At 43.9% G+C, this 21080-nt stretch overlaps 1 protein-coding gene across 1 annotated transcript in view; it reads left to right on the forward strand.

Annotated features, from left to right (window-relative positions):
• Positions 1-21080, forward strand: part of TTL (tubulin tyrosine ligase) — a 192177-nt gene that overhangs the window by 120516 nt on the left and 50581 nt on the right. The window contains exon 6 of the mRNA XM_086927220.1: positions 17234-17377. Coding sequence (XP_086783346.1) covers positions 17234-17377 — 144 coding nt within the window. The remainder of the gene's footprint in view (positions 1-17233; positions 17378-21080) is intronic.

Here is a 21080-nt window from a genome sequence, read left to right on the forward strand (position 1 = left end):
TCGGTTGAGGGGGAATGATCTCCTTATCACCTTAGGGCTGTGATGTGCTTTTCGAGGAAGGCTTTGTTGAAAGACTGATTTCTTCAAGGTGATACACATTCCACTGATTATTTGAGCCCAGACCCTTCTTTCTGGGAGAAGTGGAAGCTTTACTGCTATGTAAAAGGGTGGCGCTCACTCACCACCACGACATGAGCAAGGCCAGCAGTGTGTGTCTAGGTCTGCTTCTGTTTTGTGTCATTTACTCATAAACCAATCCTCTCCTTTTAGCTAATTACTTCTGTTCCTAATTTGTCCTCTTTAGACTTTTCTGGGTCTTATTTGTTTTTACGGTGGGAGAATCCCCTCTGACCAACTTTCTCCTCCTCTCAAACTTTATCACTTAGATTGCTTCCCTCTATCCTCGTCCACTGTGCTATTCCTGTAGATTGTGCTTTCTCTCCCTCCTTCATCCCTTCATCTCTCCTATATATTACCACCCTGCCTTTGTTTGACCTTTTCCTCTTGTTTTTATTTTTTCCCCACTGATCGTCCTTGTCTTATTTTTTTCTTTCTTTTTTAGCCTAGTGCTCCTTCCTTCAGCTTCCCCATCACTCTAGCAGCTTCAATATAAAATAAACTTTGTCTTTGTGTCATTCTTTTATTTCTCTAGTTTGGGAAGAGCAGAAAAACTATGTTGGTGCATCAGCCGTTACTGACAGGATGCGTTTTTTCACTCTTTTCTTTTTTCTTTTGTTGAGTTTCTTTTTTTAATCAAAACAATTTCTCTTATGATGGATACTTCTAGCTGCAGATTTCTCACCCTAGAATACTTCGCATGCACCTTATTGGGTCTGGAAAACTTTCTACATAGCAGTGCCCCTGCACGCCGCTATTAAGTGTTGCATTGCATTCTGATGTTGTTCCTTTCTTTCTGATGCAGATCCCAATTTTGTTGTTTTGTTCCAAAGACTTCTAAAATAATTTAACAATTTTTCCAGGAAACAAGAGCTACAGGTTTCAAGCCATGCCACGACTGTAGAAAGCAGATACCGGTCATTGATTGCACATGGTGTACTGGAGGCTGTATTTTGCCGAATACAAGAAGCCCATCCAATTGAAGGCTCAGACTTGGTCCTGGTCCGGAGGTTGTTCTTGTGACCGCTCAACCTCATGCTGAAAGTCTTCCAGTGAATACAATTCCAAGGTCCCACAAAAAAAGCAAAGGGCACTTTGCCCCCTCCTGCCATTCCCACTCCAAAGAGAAGGCACAAGGGTTTCACGATATCAGTCGCATCTCATTGAAGTCTCCGGCCACAAAACTGATTTCTCATGGCTCCGACGTTCCTCGAATTACCAGGCCATCATCAACCCTGCTAAAGTATGCAAGAAGTGAAGGATGGAATGCTTGAATTAATCTCAGCCAATGGTTATTAGTCGGGCCGCATCCCAATCTATTGTTATTTTACACAACATGCCACCTCAATTTGGACCCAGCTATATGCAGATACGCCTTGACCCTGCTCCAGTGGAAACAGTCCAACCTGTACTGCCAAGCCAGGTCCTTCCTGGACTAGAGTACAAGCATCTCAGGACTGGTTCTGCCCTTATTAGCAGATTAGGGTGTTCAGAGAGGCCATGCTGCAAATCTGTAGTGGTACATGTAAGGAGAGGGTCCCCGCAAGGGAAGCGTGTTGTGTGCTACACACACTAACAATACTTTAAACTAACAAACAAAGATACAAAAGATTCACAGGTATTGTCATTTATTTTTCAACACCAAATATCTACCACTACGGGATTACTTCACATTCAATAAATAGCCCCAAACAGGAAGAAGGGAAAGAAGGAGGGGAGGGGGTGGGGCTCAAAGGAGTGTAAAGTCAAAAAGAATAAGCACAGTCAGAAAATCATGTGATAAGTACAAATACTCCACACAAAATCATGACAGTTCAGATACACAAGCCAAAAATCAAGGCATCCATTGATAAACTGTTAGCTAATGACATTCAACGGTCACATAATAAGATTAAAGTTGTTAAGGGCATGTGCCGGAAGTCCAAGGAGAGAGCCGTCGACGTTTCGACCCCTATCTGTAGGCTACGTTAAGTCCTTAGGCGGGGTCTTCATCAGGACATATACAGGAGGAAGGTGAAATGGGGCAATCCTATCTGAATAGTTAAAAAAGGAAGTCAGATTTCTAAGTGGTAAAAATAAATTACATCCATCTTGTTTGACAGTAATAAATTCCTAATAATTACCATGGAGTCCAGGCCCAGCTGGGCTCTGGACGTTGGAGTTGAGTAAACCACGCAAAAAGTCGTAGTCGATCTCAGCGATATTGTTTCGCAAACTACAGAGGAGAAAGAGTGAAACATACAACCAGTTAAGTGGTTATTTGTCATCGGACGTTAACTACTTGATTAAAAACCGGGAGCAAACTTACAGAAACTCACCCATTCGGCCGAATAGTGAGTTTAGTGTTGCCACCCAGTTGTCATTTGCCGTATAACGGTGTCTGGAAGGACGAGGGTCCAAATAGTGTTCATGGACTGTGGATTCAAAAGTCAAAAGACTTAAGGGTCTATGCACTAATGGTTAGTCTATACTGAGTTATGGCCACCATGTGGCCTATAATCACATAAAAAGATAAAAAGGCTTGCACGACATATCTTACGTGAAAGACGACAAACGGCAAAAAAGTCACTAACTGTCTTTGAACAGGGGACACAATTACTTACATAACTCTGTAAAATATGAGGTCTGAGGCACCGGGTCTTTTAGTGCTGGAGATCGCTGTGAAATATAAAACAAAGACTCCGTTGTGGGCTTACCAAAATGTAATGAATGTACACAACTCGTGTGAGGGAGTCACAAAAGCATTACGTACCTCCGAGTTGAAAGCGGGGGAGAGACCTAGTTGGGCAACCGGCCTTCTTTACAACACGTCGGTGCTTTGTGGAGGAGTCGGCAGCAAACGTCCGATACCCCGCAGTCCCAAGGATCAAACAAAAAGAGAGACGGGCAGCCGCTCCGTCAGTCTCGGTAAGGGTCAGTCCTACGGGAAAAAAACGGGGATGCCCGTCAGGAGTCTGAAATTGCAATAAGCCGTGAATTACTACAAAGGGCACGAGCATACTCACAGATACCCGAGAGAGAGCCGCTGTAGTCAGCGCCGGTCGGCAAAAACTCCGCAACACCCGCTACGCGGAGTTTGAGGGCGGAGTCAGTTGATGTATCCCAACAAGAGAAAGGGAAGAGTTACTTAATAGCTACGACGATGCATGCTATTATCGCAATGCAAAAAGACGTTGTGTCATAATTTCCAAAGCAGTGCAAGGGAACCCTGTCTAATGTAAATTCCGTAGAGTTTCAGCAAATATAATAACAAAAAAATAAAACTATTCATTTTGGAGGCACTGGTTGAGGTCTTTGAAAAACCAACATTACATGGAAAAAGGCCAGTGGCACAGCCTATAGCACATCTTAAAGAGGAATGCAATGTGTGACAAATTCATCCTTTGGCACAACTTAAAAAAATCACAAATAACTACTTCATGCCCTGCTTTTTGCCAATGCTCTACTAAAGGGGCACCCACCACTTTACAACGCAGTCTGCTACTATGGGAAGAGATCCGAGACTTGATTTTCTGTTGAGTTTGTCCCGCATATACGAGACTACATGGGCATTGGACAATGTAGATAACACAGGTCGAATTACAATTTGTGTAGTGTTTTAAGTTGTCGGTGCGTCCACCATGGTCAAAGGTCTTAGTCTGGATTGTGGTGTCACTTGCAGTACATGTGCCACATCTGTGGTGTCCTACCAATGGAGGCAGATTCCACAAGGTCGTAAGAGTAGGTTGATTCACTGGTTCCAAGTAAGAATGGACCACCATGTCTCGTATATTTTTGGCCCTCTTGAAGGAATGGAGAGGGAGATGCCGCAAATCTGTAGTGAGCTTGTGGTTCCCTCTGGTACACCTTCGAGCCCCATTGAACCGCAGTGGCATCCAGTCAGGTTACTGCTGGCGGGTCCAACCCCTGCACTGTCTTTCACTGATGCCTTTACAGACTTGTACTCCTGCCCTGAGTTCCTTGCCGGTCCCTGCTGCACCGACACCACAGGTGCCAGAAGAGGATTCGGTGCCAGTGTCTGTATCCGAACCGAAACTGACTTTGGTCACGCCTGACTGGTGTTGCGCTACACAATCACAAAAGCGCAACCAGGCGTCATGCAACCTTATTCTAACAGAGTGCCTCTGCCATGCTTCACTCGCCAGCAGAGTATATGTTATTTTGAGCATCTGACACTGATCCCATGCCAGAGGAGTGGCCAACCAGGGAAGATTCTGCTGTTTCATTAGACTGGATGGTAGTGGGCTTAACAAGTCACCAGATACAGAGTTTGTCTCTTTATTTGGTCCACCAGCGGACAATAGCACCTCATTTGCAGTAGTGGGCTCAAGGGCTGCTGAGATACTACAAGTGCAGCTACCTTAGTTGAGACCAAAACATGTTCTCATAAAGAATTTACAGCCTTGGCCAGCTACGTCCGAGCCCTTGCTTCCTTTAATTGAGGCCCTCACTGATACTTTGAAGGACCCTTGCTTAAAGCCTTTTTCTTACCTGCCTGCGAATAGCCAGATGGCCACACAGACTGGTGCCTGGCGACTCAGATATTGTAACTAAGCACCCCACCCTAAGAAAACCTTATAATCCAGGCTATGGCCAATCAGGTAAATCCTAACTGAAATCCAACCACTCCTGGATAGGGAATCCAAAAGAAGTGAGACTTGTGGCAAGAGCATATTTTCTTTTTCCAGTCTAGAATTGTGATCCACAAATGCTGTTTTGTTTCTGGGTCATTACACACATATCCTGCGGAACATGGCCAGCAAGTCCTGAAAGACCTTTGGCTCTTTGGCCTAGCGATTCATGATGGACAGGCCATAGCCAAATCTTCACAGGTCTGGATGAAGGGTTGACTAGGGAGGGCAGTTGTACTTATTCAGCATGCCTGGATGCACTTCAGATAATCTTCCAGCGATGTACAGGCCTTTTTCATTGATATTTCCTTTTTTTTTTTATACAATTCTTTTTATTGTTTTTCATAAGTATAGGAACATTGGCATAGGAAGGCATCACAGTGTATAGACCAGAAATGGTAGTGAATTCATGTGCAAAAGAAAGTGTAGATGGTAATGCAAACCTCTGGTCATGCATGAGGAGCAAACTGACGAACACTGCTAACGGGAAATTGAAACTGAAAGGGTGTACATGGGTGGAGAAGGGAGCAGAGTAGAGTTGGCGTGCATATTTCGGGGTGGAAGATTGGTTGTGTGGCCATAATGGCCAGTGAGGCTGTTGATTGCAGCTGCTGGTAGGTGAAGGCGATAGTTCCAGGGTTTTGCTGTGTTTGAGGTAGGGAGGTGGGGCCTGTTGTCGGGCACCACTGACTTCGGTTGTGCAATGTTAAATCTGCAGTAGCTGGGGGATTCCCTGCTTCCTTCCCGATTAAGTCTATGTGGAAGTCGGAATGTGTGTGTTTGGCGTTTGACCTTCTTGACCTTAGATGAAGAGCTGCAGGCCGTGCAACCATTGTGGCATGAATGGATATACTCTTTGATAGATTCTGTCTTTTTTGTTGAGCAGGCAGACTCTACGTTGTAGCACTTTAGGGACAGCAGCGCTATGCACACTGTTTTGGGACTTTTGACCACTGCTGAACAGACTCTGTCTCAGTTCAGAAAGTGTAGAATCTATCCAGAGGACTGGCAAAAAGGCAGAGATAGCCTTTCGAACTAGTGCACTCGGGGCCCCAGTCCTTTCCAGGCTGTGGGTCTGGCAGGTAGCCTGCAGACTATCATGGGCATCAGCCCTCCAGTTCCTTCTCCCCCTGCTGCAACACCCAATAAATCACTTTAGTTTGCCTTTAGTGGTGCATGCCCAAATGATGGTTGAGGGGCCACGATTTAACATTTCCTTCTTGGTTGGTGATCCATCACCTCCGACAGTTGGATCTTACAGATTGCTCCATAAGGCTATGCCCTGCCATTTCTTTTTGCCCGAGCGGTTTTGAGCGTGGGGCACCAACGGATAGAGCGGGGCCTAAATTTCCAGAGCGGTTGCCGGGCGAGGTGAGGTAGTCACCCACACAAAGCTGGGGAGAAGATCTCTTTCCTGTCGTCATTGGAAACTGAGGTTCCATGTGTTGGGGTGATACATGAGTTTCGAAAGTACACCGTATGATATGGATGCATTTCATTCCCTCCCATGGGTGTACACCCCTTTCTTTGAGTTGCAGTAGCATATTTTCTTATAGGTCCTGATGAAAGCTAGAGTAAACACTCCTTTTAGCTGAAACTAGTCGACCACTTTACACAGCGCAATTATGTAGTTTCACTCACTTACTACTAGGCGTATCTTTTAATCTTGACACCTACACATTTTCCTCAGTCTAGGTAGTCAATTTTAGCAAACACTTTTTCTAGAGCACTGCACTTTTTCCAGATTATTTTGAGTATGACTGGGCTGAAATGTGGCGCTGTATATTCCTGCACCGTCATTTGATGATACAGGCGGTACATGGAGCGACCACCAAAATAAATCCCATATGATGATATACCGCCACGTGGGTGGTATGATGGTTCTTTTGGCCTAGTTACACTCAATCCTTTCTTTCACACACTTTTCCATGTGATCCACGTTCACCACTCTGGACACCACACCACCTCAGACCTGGTCTTCTCTTCGTGTGTTTCTTACCTTGTTCCTAGGGGCATGAGTTGACAGGTCGTTAAATTATTTCCCCTTTGACCCCCTGCACATTTGTTTTTTTCGTAGCCCAGAGAACTGGCCAAATCTTATCACCTTCCTGATCCAAGGGTACAGTGCACGGCAGTGTCCTTCCAAAAGGCAATATATCATCTGCGTACATGGAGAGTAGAATGCAACCCTTGCGGAAGGATAGTCCTCTGTGTGTATGGTTCCCCTGAAGTTGATGAGCCAGGGGTTCATTGCTAATCTGAATAGGTGTGGCAACAGGGGGCCATCCCAGCTATGCACCTCTATCAGCCTATAACCAATCTATGTGACCTCCCTGGTGAAACCATTGATGCAAACTCAGTCCCTTGTCTTAGCATGAAGTAGTTTAACCAGTGCTATGAAACTTGAAGTAAAGGCCACACGCTGAAGAGTCTCCATCAGGAAAAGCCATTCCAGAGAGTTGAGTGCTTTTTTAGTGCCCAAAAGGACCTCTGCAGCCTTTGAATGTAGCTTTAGAATATGTAGCACTGCAAATACTGTGCGGAGGTTAATTGCTGTCGATCTGTGCGGGAAAAAACAACTGCACTGGGGAGACAATGCTCATGAGTAATAGTGAGAGACTTGTGATTACTTTGGCCAGGATTTTGTTATCACAGAGGGCGAATAAAGGAGCATATTAGTAGGATCTTTCCCAGGTTTGGTAAGTATTGATCTGATTTCCTCTTGCATGGATGGCGGCAGGGCAATGCCCTCTGTTGCCTCAGCATAGACCTCAAACAGGTGCGGTACAAGCACATCAGATGTGCTTCGACGTTTTGTACAATTCGACGTTCAAGCCATCAGAAACTAGTGCTTTCACTTCAGCTAGGGCGTTGATGGCGGCAATCTTCTCCTCTGTGGCAATTCAGTTACCTAAGAATTGCCTGTGGCGACCCTCTAGCCACACAAGTGCAACTTTGTCCTAGTAGCTGATGACAGAATCCACTGAGTCTGTTAGGAAGGAATATAGCTGAACATAGTATTGTGCAAACTCACCAAGTATTCACTCCATATTCAATATGTGTTCTCTGCTGTCATTGTCTATTTGTACCAGAGTTTTAAGTGGGATTAAAAAACTGGGGGGAGTCTCTTAAAGGGTCGTGGCAGATGTAATTAAGGGTGTGGCTTAAAAACACCCAAGCTAAAAGTCTGCGCTTTTCATTGTGTGCCGCCCGTCTGGAATTTTGCTGTTTTTGTCATTGCATCCAGATATATAATACAGCAAGTAACATTCCACCTACAACAAGCCAGGGCAATTGGCTTTGCCAATGGTTGTTAGTTGCATAAGACAAATAAGTAACAACTATGACTTTGTTGTATATAATATTAAACATGCTTCCGTTCTGAAATGATGAGGCTGTGAAAGTACTATAGCGATTCTCTTTAGAGTTACATCAAAGGCAGTGAAGGGTGGCACTGCGGTAGAGTTAAGATTCATCTCTTCATCAAAGGTGATGGCAAAAATGGAGAGTCGATAGGGACCCGTCTCAACACCTTCTTCATAGAATTGTCTGTGCTGAGCACTGGCAGGACCCGGCCCACTTAAAGCCCTGATTTGTGCAATACTAGTTTTCATCTATTCCCTACCAAGGAGCCAAGATAATTTCTTTCACTGAGGAAGTTGACTTCTCTGTCGCCTAGGTCTATTTATTGTTAGAGATGCCATTTTTTTCTTATAATAGTTTTTGAGGTATTTGTCCAATCCCACTCTTCAGCACCGCAATATCCGATTCTAAGCGTGAGTTACCCGTGTATGCCTCTGACTATGCCTGCATGTTTTGCTAATGTTATCGCCCGCACATTCGCTTTAAAGACCTCCCACAATGTGGCATAGCTGGCAACTGTGCCCAGGTTCAGTGTGACGTATTATGTAATAGCTTTAAATTCTCCCCTAGACGCTGGACCCTCCACTGGAAACCTCCAGCTTCGGTGGTAGAATTTGGAACTGGAGTATGAATGTTAATTTAACAGGGGAGTGGTCTAAAATGAAACTAGGGAGGTGTAATATATGTCGGCCAGTGAATCAGCTCTTGAGTGGCTAGACAGTGACGGATGACGAGACACGCAGTGCAGAATAAAAATGGTAATTCTTGGTTTGTTGTATGCTTTACGCCACATGTCCCCCAGCTCACAGTTTCATCACATCCTGCAGTGTCTCCGCAGCCTGCGTTTTGTGGGAGCAGCGTGCTGCCAAGCAATCCCTGGCAGGGTCCATTACGAAGTGGAAATGTCCCCACTTTCTCCCCACATTATAGTATCCATCGTTATGTTTCTAAGGATGGTTAAGATTTCTAGGAAAAACTGCAGGATGTCCCAATTCTGTGCATAAATATACACCCTCACCCTGGTGCAAAGTAAGTGATTGCCACAGGGCCAGGTGGTTCTTCTGTATGAATGCCACATAAACTGAATGTCTTTTCAAGAAGGTTAGGACTTGTGTCAGCTTCCGGGGCTGTTAAGTCCTCTAATATTCCAAGTGGGCCATATTATTTGTTTCTTGTGGTGTGCCATATAATATGTCGAACGGTGTGATTTCTGTTACGTTAGCAATGGAGCCGAAGTGGTGTATGTATCAAAATGCAATAATAGCTCTATGTTGATAACAATACTCAGAATAAACTCGACCAACACTGGTAACCCCAACTTTCAGGACCATTAAATCCTCCAGTGCCCCACTATGGAAAGTGAAAAAGATAAAGGAAATAGCAAAACAAAAAATATCCCTCCCTTCAACACGCTGAAAAGGTAACACACACTTTGAAACATAGCTTCGCTCCTCAGCATGCAACCAGTGAATACATGAAACTAAGGAACATGGGCAAACAATTTGTTTCAGGTTATACTTTGAACTGTTTTTTCCTCCATTCCGATTCATGCCTCTTTTGCCCTGGGTCGATATCCTATGAGGCTTGTTAGACCAGGCACTTACACAGCCAGTGACCACAAACCCAGACACGAATGCTTATTCCTCATCTCTCAGGTTCTGTGTTGGGTTGTGTGTGCTGTCTTTGGGCGAAGATTGACCTGCCTGCTTTAACAGTTTCTTTGGATCACCCAGTGATTTGCAGAATTTGAGTGCCTCTGACACCTTGGTGAAATGATACATTTTCCCTCTGATGTCGGCTTTGATCTTGACCAGGATTGACATTGCATATTTTATCTCATGTAATTTAAAGGTTTGTTTTGCCTCCACAGATTTACGCCTGGCGTCTTGCACTGCGGACGTGAAATCAGAATATATTAAGAGGTTCGCACTGTGATGCTGCAGAGGAACCCTCTTCCTGTTTAGTCGAAGGGCTGTGTCACAATCATGGGCATTAAGTAGTCGTGAAACTATATGCCTTGCGGTGTACCCGGTGGCATTCTCGGACCCAAGGATTTGTGTGCACGGTCCACCAGAAATATTTCTGAGAAGCTTTTTCTACCAAAAAGATGGGCTGGCTGATCCTCAACATTGGTCTCCATTCGGCCAGTGTTTGTGGATTCGGCCAGGTGGAGTTCTGATAATATTGCGGCAGGACCACGCTACCTGTATTCCTTAACTATGAGTGTGGAGGGGGAGCATTGTTACCAGCCTGCTCCATATTGCGCCTCACTTTTTAAGAACCTGTTTTATAGTTCAAGAGGAATAGAGTCCTTTGTTCTTCACAGTAAGCTTTAGGACTTTATTTTCTAAGCCTACATTTAATTGTGGGAGCAGTCAGGTTGTAACCAGTTGAATTTGTAAGTGGTTTCCCCTAAATTGTGTCCAAACACTCGTCAGAGAGGAGACCCCTGTCATTTTAGGTTGTGGGTTCTTGTAGGTTTTTACATTTGAAGCTAATTTACAGATTCAGACACACCTCCCCTTAAACCCATTGAGGTCCCTCACAGTGCAGTACAACCAGTGACACAGAGAAAAAATAAGAGTCCAGAGTGAAGGGCACGTGTGCCATGCCCAGGATGATACATTGTAGTACTCTGTCAGGCACCCTTGGCCTATAGAACAAACATTGTCAACCTAGCCTGAGCTTCCAAGAAAATATTTAAGACTCAAGAATTGCCGAAATTAGGAATGGATAGACAGTCAGATGATATTGTTCAGGGTGCCTCATGGTGCTCCAGAGATTTAGGGTGAAATTCAATAGATTCAACTGCACTGACTCATTGAGCTCTGGCTGGAAACAAATGATCATTCAAATGTTGTACCACCTTCAAAATTCTTCATTATGTTAAAACAGGGCAGGGATAGAGTGGAATTCCAAAAGCTGGGGTTTCTGTCTAAAAATCCGCTACAAGTCCCTTCAGTGGAATTTTAGACAGAAACCCCAGTTTTTGAAATTCCACTCTATTCCTAGAATACGTAACACAACAGACTTGAATAACTTTAACCTAGGGGAAGAGGGATGTATGGACAGTAAAATAATAAACCTCTGGAAAGACAATGGCTTTGAGAAAATTGAGGACTTCCTGGTCGGTAACAGGTGGAAGTCATGGGACCAAATAGCCAGTCAGGTGAACCATTCTTATTCCATTCTGAAATGGTCTTTTCTTATGCTGAATCCAATACTCAGGGAGCTGGATATAGGAAATCTTTATTTCAAGGAAACTATCTCTACAGCGTTGAATAATAAAACTCTAAAAAAGATGAGTATTTGGATTAAAATACTAAAAGAGGACAAGGAGCAGGAATCCTCTAGTAAGATTATCGAGAGGTGGAAAAAGAGCAAGGATATTGAAATCAATCAACAAGTATGGGATAAAATAAATAAATTCAACAAAACAATCTTCCGCGGCTCTAACTTTAAACGCATGCAATTTTTTAATAAATGGCTGATTTACAGAACTCCCTCTTATCTCTATAATATCTTCCCCCTAGTTGCCGACAAATGTTTCCGCTGTGAGGAAAATGGGAATTGGAAACACATTGTCTGGGAATGTCCTAAAATTCAGCCACTCTGGAAGGAAATTGAAAAATACCGCTCCCTTGAGCTTAAAGCTTCTATAATATTCGATGATTTAGTCCCTGTTCTAGGCTGTTCAGAGACCAACACCCAATACGACGAATTTCTTTTCATAGCTTCTCTAATAGCTAAATCGCTTGTGCTGCGGTCCTGGAAAACCAACCAAGTACCGACCTTTCAGGCATGGAAGGCTAAATTATTACAAATCCAGGGCAGAGAAAGAAAATACACGCTTAGATCAGGGGCGCTCAAAAAATATGAAACGTTTTGGAGTGTGTTTGAATCGTAAAATATATCTTCATAACCACCAGTCTGTTTATATGCACTTTTATGCAATTTTGCACTTTATAATTATTCTTTGCACTTTATAATCATAATGTGGATATTTGAATGCCGATTACTTATTTATATTCATATGCCATGTACTGTGCTAAAGCTTTTACAAATGTATTCTGCAATGTTGATCTTGTTTTTATGAACTCTCAATAAAAATAAAAAAAATAAACAGGGCAGGGGGCATCTTCGGTATTTGCCTGAAATTCAGACACTGAAAAGAAAGAAGAGTACAACAATTGCAAAGGGACGTAGGCTGTGAAGTCAGAGGCTGAATATACAGATGACACGAACACTTGTTTTGCAAATGTGGAACCTGAGATGTGCAGGAAGTCAAACATGTTTGTTCACCTTTTTTTATTAGTGATTAATTAAATCATGCAGTATAAAAATATGTACAAAGTTGATAGTAAAATAGTTGAAAAGAAAACAGAATAAACCCCATTAATAAAGGAAAATATAAATATGGGCAGTAAAGTATTTGCACACATTTCCAATGGTGTGGCACTGAGATTCGGCAGATGCAAATAACCTGAAGCAGAGATTCGTCAATCGTATTGTGTGACAGACCAGCAGAAATTTGTCATCCGTATTACACAGGCAGAAGCAATCAATTAGAGCTATTGTCCAGGACCAAAAGCCTCAAAATTCTAAGATGTCCAATAAAAGGAAACCGGAACTTTCTTCTCCCAAAATCTGCTTAGTCTTGATTCCAGAAAGAGTTTTAACAAGAATCTTTGCCTCTGTTTTGAAACCTCTCACTGAAAATGATGAATTTCATAATGGCGAGAATAGGTCTAAAAACCCAAGTGACCTTTTCAAATAAATAAATATATAAAGTAAATAAATTAATAAATTTCCCACGTGTTAGAAACTGATCATTACTTCTCACTTTATGTCCACAATTCATGTTTTAAAGTGTCATGTTGGGTCTGACGAAGGTGAAAATATACCTTAACCCAATGGAACATCGCGTTGGCTTTAAATTAAAGCCTAATTTGGCATTGGGAAGTGGATTGTGGAAGATAAAAGACCGAAAAGAAAATGAACATCCGAAGATGACCTTTCCTGAAACGCTAAAAGTTAAATATGTCAGTGAGGTGGATCATTTTGTGTAAATTACAGACAACTATGGGCGTATTGTATGCCACACCATTTTTATGCTAAAGCTTTGGAGTGCATAAATTAACAAATTACATTTTGATTTTAAATCGTCATATTAATATTTACAACCACCTCTTTCTTCCACAAAAATGTCCAGGTAGTTGTGTTTAAAAAGTATTCTAATGTGGCAATTTCCCTATCTATGGTTTGCCTCTCCTATAGACTTTATGGTAACCACCACTACTCCTAACTTCTACTTTTTAAAAACTTTTTTTAACATTGTAATCATATAACCTTCTGACGGAGCACTGACGACCCAATGCATCGAGATATGAAGGTTATTGTCGTCAGCATATTGTAGTATTTGAATACAGAGAGAACCAAACCGTTTGCCCTTTGTTGGTGCTTTTCTCTTGATTCAGCCAGATTAAATATATTTCGTCCAAAACATTTATGCACTCAATAGCCCACATGTCTTGCGAATATACCATCCATGTTTATTTACAAGCTCTGTTATCTCACTGTCTTTCAATAGTTCCTCATACATGGTAACATTCTAGGGTATAGTAATAAGTCTGTTCTCAGCAAAGTTAAGATTCTCATGATATTTGTCAACTTGGAGCTCAATATCAGGGCTGCAAATTTGCTTGAAGCGCTGTTGCAAACTAAGACCAAACCTGAGACTGTATGTAAATTTAAAATTTCAAAGGATTGGCACTGGTGGCCTTCCTGCCACCAGTTTTGGACCTACAGATTAGATTGTTGCAGGATTTGTTGGTGTTAGTCTATCCAACATGCCCTTGACTCTTGAACATGGTGTGACAGTCTTGGTTCTCTTACTGGATTATAATGTTTAAGCCTGGGCGTAGTTCGCGTAGCCGCACTCCGCGAGCTACGCGAAGATGCACTTGCACTCCGCGAACTACGCATAACTCCGCGAACATGCGTAGTAGCTTGCTTGACCCGTTCGCGAGCCGTTTTTGTCTTCCGGAGCGCCGTGGAACTCTGGAACCTGCTCGACACCACATCTCCAGACGTCGCCTTCCTCACGGAAACATGGATGAACGCCTCCTCAGCACCCGACATCGCCGTCGCCATCCCGGAAGGATACAAGATCACCCGGAGAGACCGCGTCAACCAGACAGGAGAAGGCATCGCCATCGTCCACAAGAACACCATCCGCATCACGACCAACTCAGACGACACCCTCACAGCCGCCGAACATCTTCACTTCCAGATACACACGGACCCCAAGACCACACTCAGAGGCACCCTCATCTACAGACCCCCAGGACCTCGCACACAATTCAGCGAAGACATCGCAGACTTCATCAGCCCGCACGCCCTCGCCTCCGCTGACTACATCCTCCTAGGGGACCTCAACTTCCACCTGGAGAACAACAACGACAACACCACCACCACCCTGCTGGACAACCTCGCCAACCTCGGACTCATGCAACTGGTGAACACCCCCACCCACTACGCCGGACACACGCTTGACCCAGTCTTCTCCTCCAGCAAGTACATCTCCTTCAGCCACTTCACCGGACTCCACTGGACAGACCACAGCTGCGTCCACTTCAGCTTCAGAAAGACCACGACTCACCACCACCCGCAACAGGTTCCCCGCAGGAACTGGAACAAGATCACCACCGACCAGCTCACCACTTCACTGAGCCAGAACCCTCCCGCCAGCTCAACGGACCCCAACCAAGCAGCCAACAACCTCATACAGTGGATCACCAATTGCGCTCGCCCAACCAGCCTCGACCACTCGCAGTCCGGCTTCCGCGCCAACCACAGCACCGAAACCGCCCTCATTGCAGCCACTGACGACATCCGAGCCCTGCTCGACAACTGGGAAACAGCGGCCCTCATCCTCCTGGACCTCTCCGCAGCATTCGATACGGTCTGCCAACGCACCCTAGTGCAGCGCCTCAGCAACATCGGAATCCAAGAGAAGGCACTGGAGTGGATCATCACGTTCCTCACCGGAAGAACCCATATAGTCCGCCTCCCCCCGTACAGATCCAAGGCCACCGAAGTCATATGCGGCGTACCACAAGGATCATCACTCAGCCCCACCCTCTTCAACGTCTACATGAGCCCCCTCGCAGCCATCGTACGCCAACACAACCTCAACATCATCTCCTACGCCGACGACACCCAGCTGATCCTCTCCCTCACCAACGACCCAGGAACCGCCAGAACCAACCTACACGAAGGGATGAAAGACGTAGTCGAATGAATGAGGAACAGCCGCCTGAAACTGAACTCAGACAAGACGGAAGTCCTCATCCTTGGATCATCACCCTCCGCCTGGGACGACTCCTGGTGGCCCCCTGCCATGGGCAGCGCACCCAAACCAACGGACCACGCACGCAACCTGGGCTTCATCCTGGACTCCTCCCTCTCGATGACCAGACAAGTCAACGCCGTCTCATCATCATGCTTCAACATCCTACGCATGCTCTGAAAGATCTTTTTATGGCTCGCCACCGAAACCAGGAAGACGGTCACACAGGCACTCGTCACCAGCCGACTGGACTACAGAAACACCCAGAACGCCTCCGCACGACTCATCTTGGACATCCCCCGACACAGCCACATCTCCGGACACCTGGGAGACCTTCACTGGCTCCCCGTCAGCAAGAGAATCACGTTCCAACTCCTCACCCACGCACACAAGTCCCTCCACGACCTGGGCCCCAGGTACCTCAACAACCGCCTGACCTTCTACACTCCCACCCGCCAGCTACGATCGACCAGCCATGCCCTCGCCGCCGTGCCACGCATCCGAAGATCCACCATGGGAGGAAGATCCTTCTCCTACCTGGCAGCCAAGACTTGGAACTCCCTTCCCATCCTCCTCCGCCTGACCCAAGACCACCTCTGCTTCAGGAAGCAACTCAAGACATGGCTGTTCGAGCAGTAGCGGACCCCCCTCCCCCAAGCGCCTTGAGACCCTCTGGGTGAGTAGCGCGCTATACAAATATCCTGATTGATTGATTGATTGATTGCCTGCATGCTCGGGATGTGTAGCGCGCGAAGTTACCCATGAGGTTTGTCCCGCCCGCTTGCGTCCCCTTATTTCCGGTCACTACTAACGTGTTCGCGAGTAATTCTGTGCCAGATTGCAGTTTCTGCGTGTTCGGCAACTCAATCTTACCGACAAGCATCCTCGCGCACGCGAAAATGCTATTGAGCACGCGAGAACTACGCTACGCAGCAGTTTGCGGAGTATTTGACAACTTCGCGTTCTCCGCGGAGCGCGGAGTTGCCGAAACTCCGCAAACTCCGCGAACGGAGCGTAGTTCTTCGCCCAGGGCTAATAATGTTAGTTGCTCTAAGAATACTGTAAGATTTTAGTCAAATGGAATTTGAACAACCAAAATCTGCAAATACAGAGTGACCTCAGTGGACCTGCTATTGGCTTCCAAAGTGTATCTTTTGCCTTGAATATTTATTGATGCTTTTAGTCACGTCAAAGGCTTATATTCAGATGTTAAACCTTTGACTAATCCCAAAGGCTTTTTCCTACTTTGTCCAAGTGTGATTACCCTCATCCCTACCAAGAAGTGAAATGAATCAAATAAAGGATCGGCCTGTATGTTTTTGATATAAAATGTGCTAACTCTTACCTTCTGATGAACTGAACTTATGCATTTAAAAGAAAAGATTACATTAAAATAGAATATATTTTACACATTTAGTCAATTGTGCTTTTTAATGTAGCAATCGGGTTTACTGTAAATACCTATCTGATTCTTACTGATTGAGATGTGCATTCAATCACCCAGATTAAAGAGTGCATTGAGGGTGCATCTAACATACGGATTGATTTTTGTTTGAATTTCATTTCATGGACGTTTTATTCATCTACCGTGAAAATTGGAGCTTATGATAATGTTCTGTTAAATTTTTGATGCTCTGCAGGTAATAGTTGTAAAGGTGTAAATGGAGCATTCTGAAATCTTTTCCTCATCCAATAAGCTTCTTAAGATGTAGAACCAACATTTAATCTTTTGATTTAAAAATGTTCCCAATTTTTATGTTGTTTTTTTCAGAAGCTGCCTTGTCTGTATAGAACCCGCAATCAGCACAAAGCACCTACCGTACCACAGTTTCCAGCTCTTTGGATTCGACTTTATGGTTGATAAGGATATGAAGGTTTGGCTGATTGAAGTTAATGGAGCCCCTGCCTGCGCTCAGTAAGCAATTCCAGATACTTCAAAATTTAGTGTTGTTTTCAATGTGTGTCATGGGTGGTTACTTTTTTTGAACATCATTGCCATCTTCTCTGCTTGAGTTGCTCATATTTGGAGAGGAACGTGTTGGTTGTAGAGATGAAACCCGATCTAGTTGCTGCTGATAGATGCCATAGAGCTATGCAATATGAAATACGAAAAGATGGCATGGCATTGTCAAAATCCAGCCTGGCTGGATATAGCTCACTTAAAATTAATTTTGTAATCATGTTGGGAATTTGGAGAATTCTTTGATCCTGCCATTGATCTCTGTTGGCACAAATACACAATTTATTATTCAGCCATACATTGTGGTTGGTTTGGTAGATCCCATTCCGTCCTCCTGCATCATGTTTGGGGTGATTGTGCTAACATAGTATTTGTTACTTCACTGCATGGGCTTGCCTATATAGTCTGAATTACAAAAGTCAAACTGATTCTCTGGGATTTGGGACTGCCAGTTTATTATGTTATGGATAGCGCCTTTCCACCTCCCATCCCTTTACCAGCAAACGAGCACATAATAGGTTAGTCTGAGAATTTAGATGCTCATTACATACTGCATCAGGAAAAGGCCATGCTAAAAGGGTTTTGCAGAGGGTGCCAGTGGACTGGGTGGCACCTTGACCTTGGTGGCAGTGCGCACCGTGGCCTCACCTGGGATACTGCTGGGTTCCTTGCTCAGACAGTGATGTAGGACAGAGCAAGGGTTTTCGGAAGGTGGCGCACAGCTTAAAGTAACGCTAAAGTTATGGGTAAGGGTTCTAGTTATGCGAGGTGCAATGGGATGAGGGGAAAAGCCTTATTACCCCCCCAGAAGAGTACTAACCGAAGTCAGTACATAAAAGTCAAACAAACAGAGCGCCCATGCACACTCAAATTATAAAGATAAACATCGTAGTTGTAGTTAACAGTTTCTATGGAGACAAAGGTTAGTGCCAGAGCATATATATAACAAGTATGTAACACGAGTAGTCCACTGCAGATGTGAAGTCTTTTATTGTTCAGACACGAGAAGGACCAGCCAACATGTGTTTCGTCGTCTATGGCACAATCTGCCTACAACTCTTCAGGGCTGTACCGAACGGGTACAAAACTAAAGGTCGCCTTATGGGTGATACTTCCGACCCGATAGGGCCCAGGACCGGTGACAAAAGACGTCACGTCTGTGTGTAAAGGCTCTTAAGCAGAATCTGAGTAACAATCTGAATCCAAATATCCAAACAAGGCAAAATTGCAAGGCAATCGGGTTTTAACTGGTTACAAATTATTATTTCCGTAGGGAAGGATTTGATGAACAGACGGGTGCGTCCGAAGAAGTATCAGTTGCGAGCTGGATAAGCACATTGGCGATGTGCTTCAAATTGTGGCGGAAAATACTCTAGATATCAAAGATACATTAGAGAAGGAAAGGCTACAACAAAAGGAGAAACTAGTCGACCTCCTTGAAAATAAAGTGAGGAAAAGAAGGGAAGCCAGTAAATTATCAAACCACGAATATGGAGAAGGATGCGGTGAAATGCTGGCTTGGAAAACGAAGAAAGACCAAACTAGAAATAAAATAATCTGCATTCAACAAAACAACCAAAATGAACCAAGCACTGAGGACTCTATAATAATGCAGGAGTTCATGAACTTCTTTTCCAACCTATACAAGGAGGACCCAAATCCCACAGAGGAACACATTTGGAATTACCTATATCTCATACCACTTCCTCTACTAACGGAAATGGAAAAAGAGGAACTAACCCCTGAAATCACAATTGATGAAGTAAGAACCATTATAAAAGGCCTGAAAAAAGGGAAAGCAGCAGGCCCAGACGCTTTACCCAACGAGCTCTACATAATCCTGAGAGATTCTTTGGCCACGCCATTAACAGAGCTGCTAAATCTAATTTATAAAGAACAGGATAAAATTCCCGACTCCTGGAACGACGCGACCATCAGCATAATCTTAAAACCAGGAAAAAAAACAGCACTATGTGAGTCGTACAGACCTATTTCATTACTCAACTGTGACTATAAAATCTTTATGCAGGCCATGGCAAAGAGACTAGCCTCGATAATGACAAAACTGATTAACCCGGATCAAAAAGGCTTTGTAAAAGGAAGACAACTACAAGAAATAACCCATGAGCTTTTTTGCTGCAATAGACATAGCCATCTCCGAAAAAGTCCCTTTGACCATAATCACCTTCGATGCTGCCAAAGCATTTGACAGGGTCAACTGGACATTCCTGAACAAAGTCATTAGTAAATACAATCTAGGGGAGAATTTTGGCCACATGGTGGCAGAGATATATAAAAAAACAAGGGCGAAGATACCTGTCAACGGGGGCCTTACCAGCAATATTGTAATGCAAAGAGGAACAAGGCAAGGATGCCCGTTATCACCCCTACTTTTCGATTGATATATTACAGCCCTGGCAAGCTCCCTGAGAAACCACAGCTCAATAACCCCCTTTAAACATCTGGAATGGTCCAAAAAGGTGGCACTATATGCAGATGATCTGATGATCTTCACAAATAACTATCCGAGTTCTTCTGCAGCAATAGAGACCACAATAGACAATTTTGGCAGAGTATCAGGGTACTTGACAAACCAAGAAAAAACAGAGGCCGTGAGCTGGAACACGCACCACAACACCCCATATTCTAAAGATAAAATACTTAGTTATTACTTTGGTTAAGGATATAGAAAAAGTACCTCAGATAAACCTCAATAGAATTGCTGTTGAAACTAGGAAACTACTCAAAAGTATGGGACGGGCTTCCTGGGAAGATCAAACATAATAAAAATGTCCATTGTCCCCAAATTCCCCTACCTCTTTAACACTATACCATTGGAATTCAAGAGAGATGCCTTAAAGAAAATTCAAGGAGAAATCACAAGCTTCATATGGTCATCTAAAGGAACAAGAATCGCATGGAAAAAATTAAGGAGAAGAAAATATGATGGGGGAATCGCCAGTCCTGACCTTCTCAAATACTGTAAGGCTTTCCAATTTAAAAATATGAGACCTCTTCTTAAGAATTACCAGTTTTACCCCGATTTCCTACAAAATATGACAGGCAGAATAGATCATTTCCTATATAAATTTGGACACCCAAAGGTTTTCAAAAAGATAAAACTAAAGATCCTAATCAATGCAGCAAAATTATGGTATCAAGTCAGAAGCACTCTAAATATACCGTATTATAGCTCTCGGGCCCCCATTTGGGATTCTCCAGGCACACCAGATTGCTTAAAAGACTCTTTGGCCCTACCCCTGAAAGCAGCAGGATTCAAAAAATGGGGCCAGCTGATGACAGAAAATTGCATAATTTCCTTGGATCAATTGGTCGTAATACAAGCTCGTCAGTGTCCAAATTTAAATACTACCAATTTGTAAGCTGGGCTAAATCGCTTACTGAGGAGAAAAAGGGAAATGAGGATATAGAGAAAGAAATGCTGAAAACCATCCCATTAAAAAATTAATATCTAGGTGGTATTGGGCTCAAATTACAGCAGGAGAAGAAGATTTACTGATCCCAGATGCAGTTTGGAGGAACGATATACCAGAATTAGACCTACAAAATATCTGGCTAAAATCACTGGAAAAGTGTTGGACTATCACAAAACCAGCTGTTCTGAAGAGAAACCACCTATTTACTATACATAGGGCAT

Source organism: Lissotriton vulgaris, chromosome 6, assembly GCF_964263255.1.
Source record: "Lissotriton vulgaris chromosome 6, aLisVul1.2, whole genome shotgun sequence".
In the NCBI taxonomy this organism is placed as follows: domain Eukaryota; kingdom Metazoa; phylum Chordata; class Amphibia; order Caudata; family Salamandridae; genus Lissotriton; species Lissotriton vulgaris.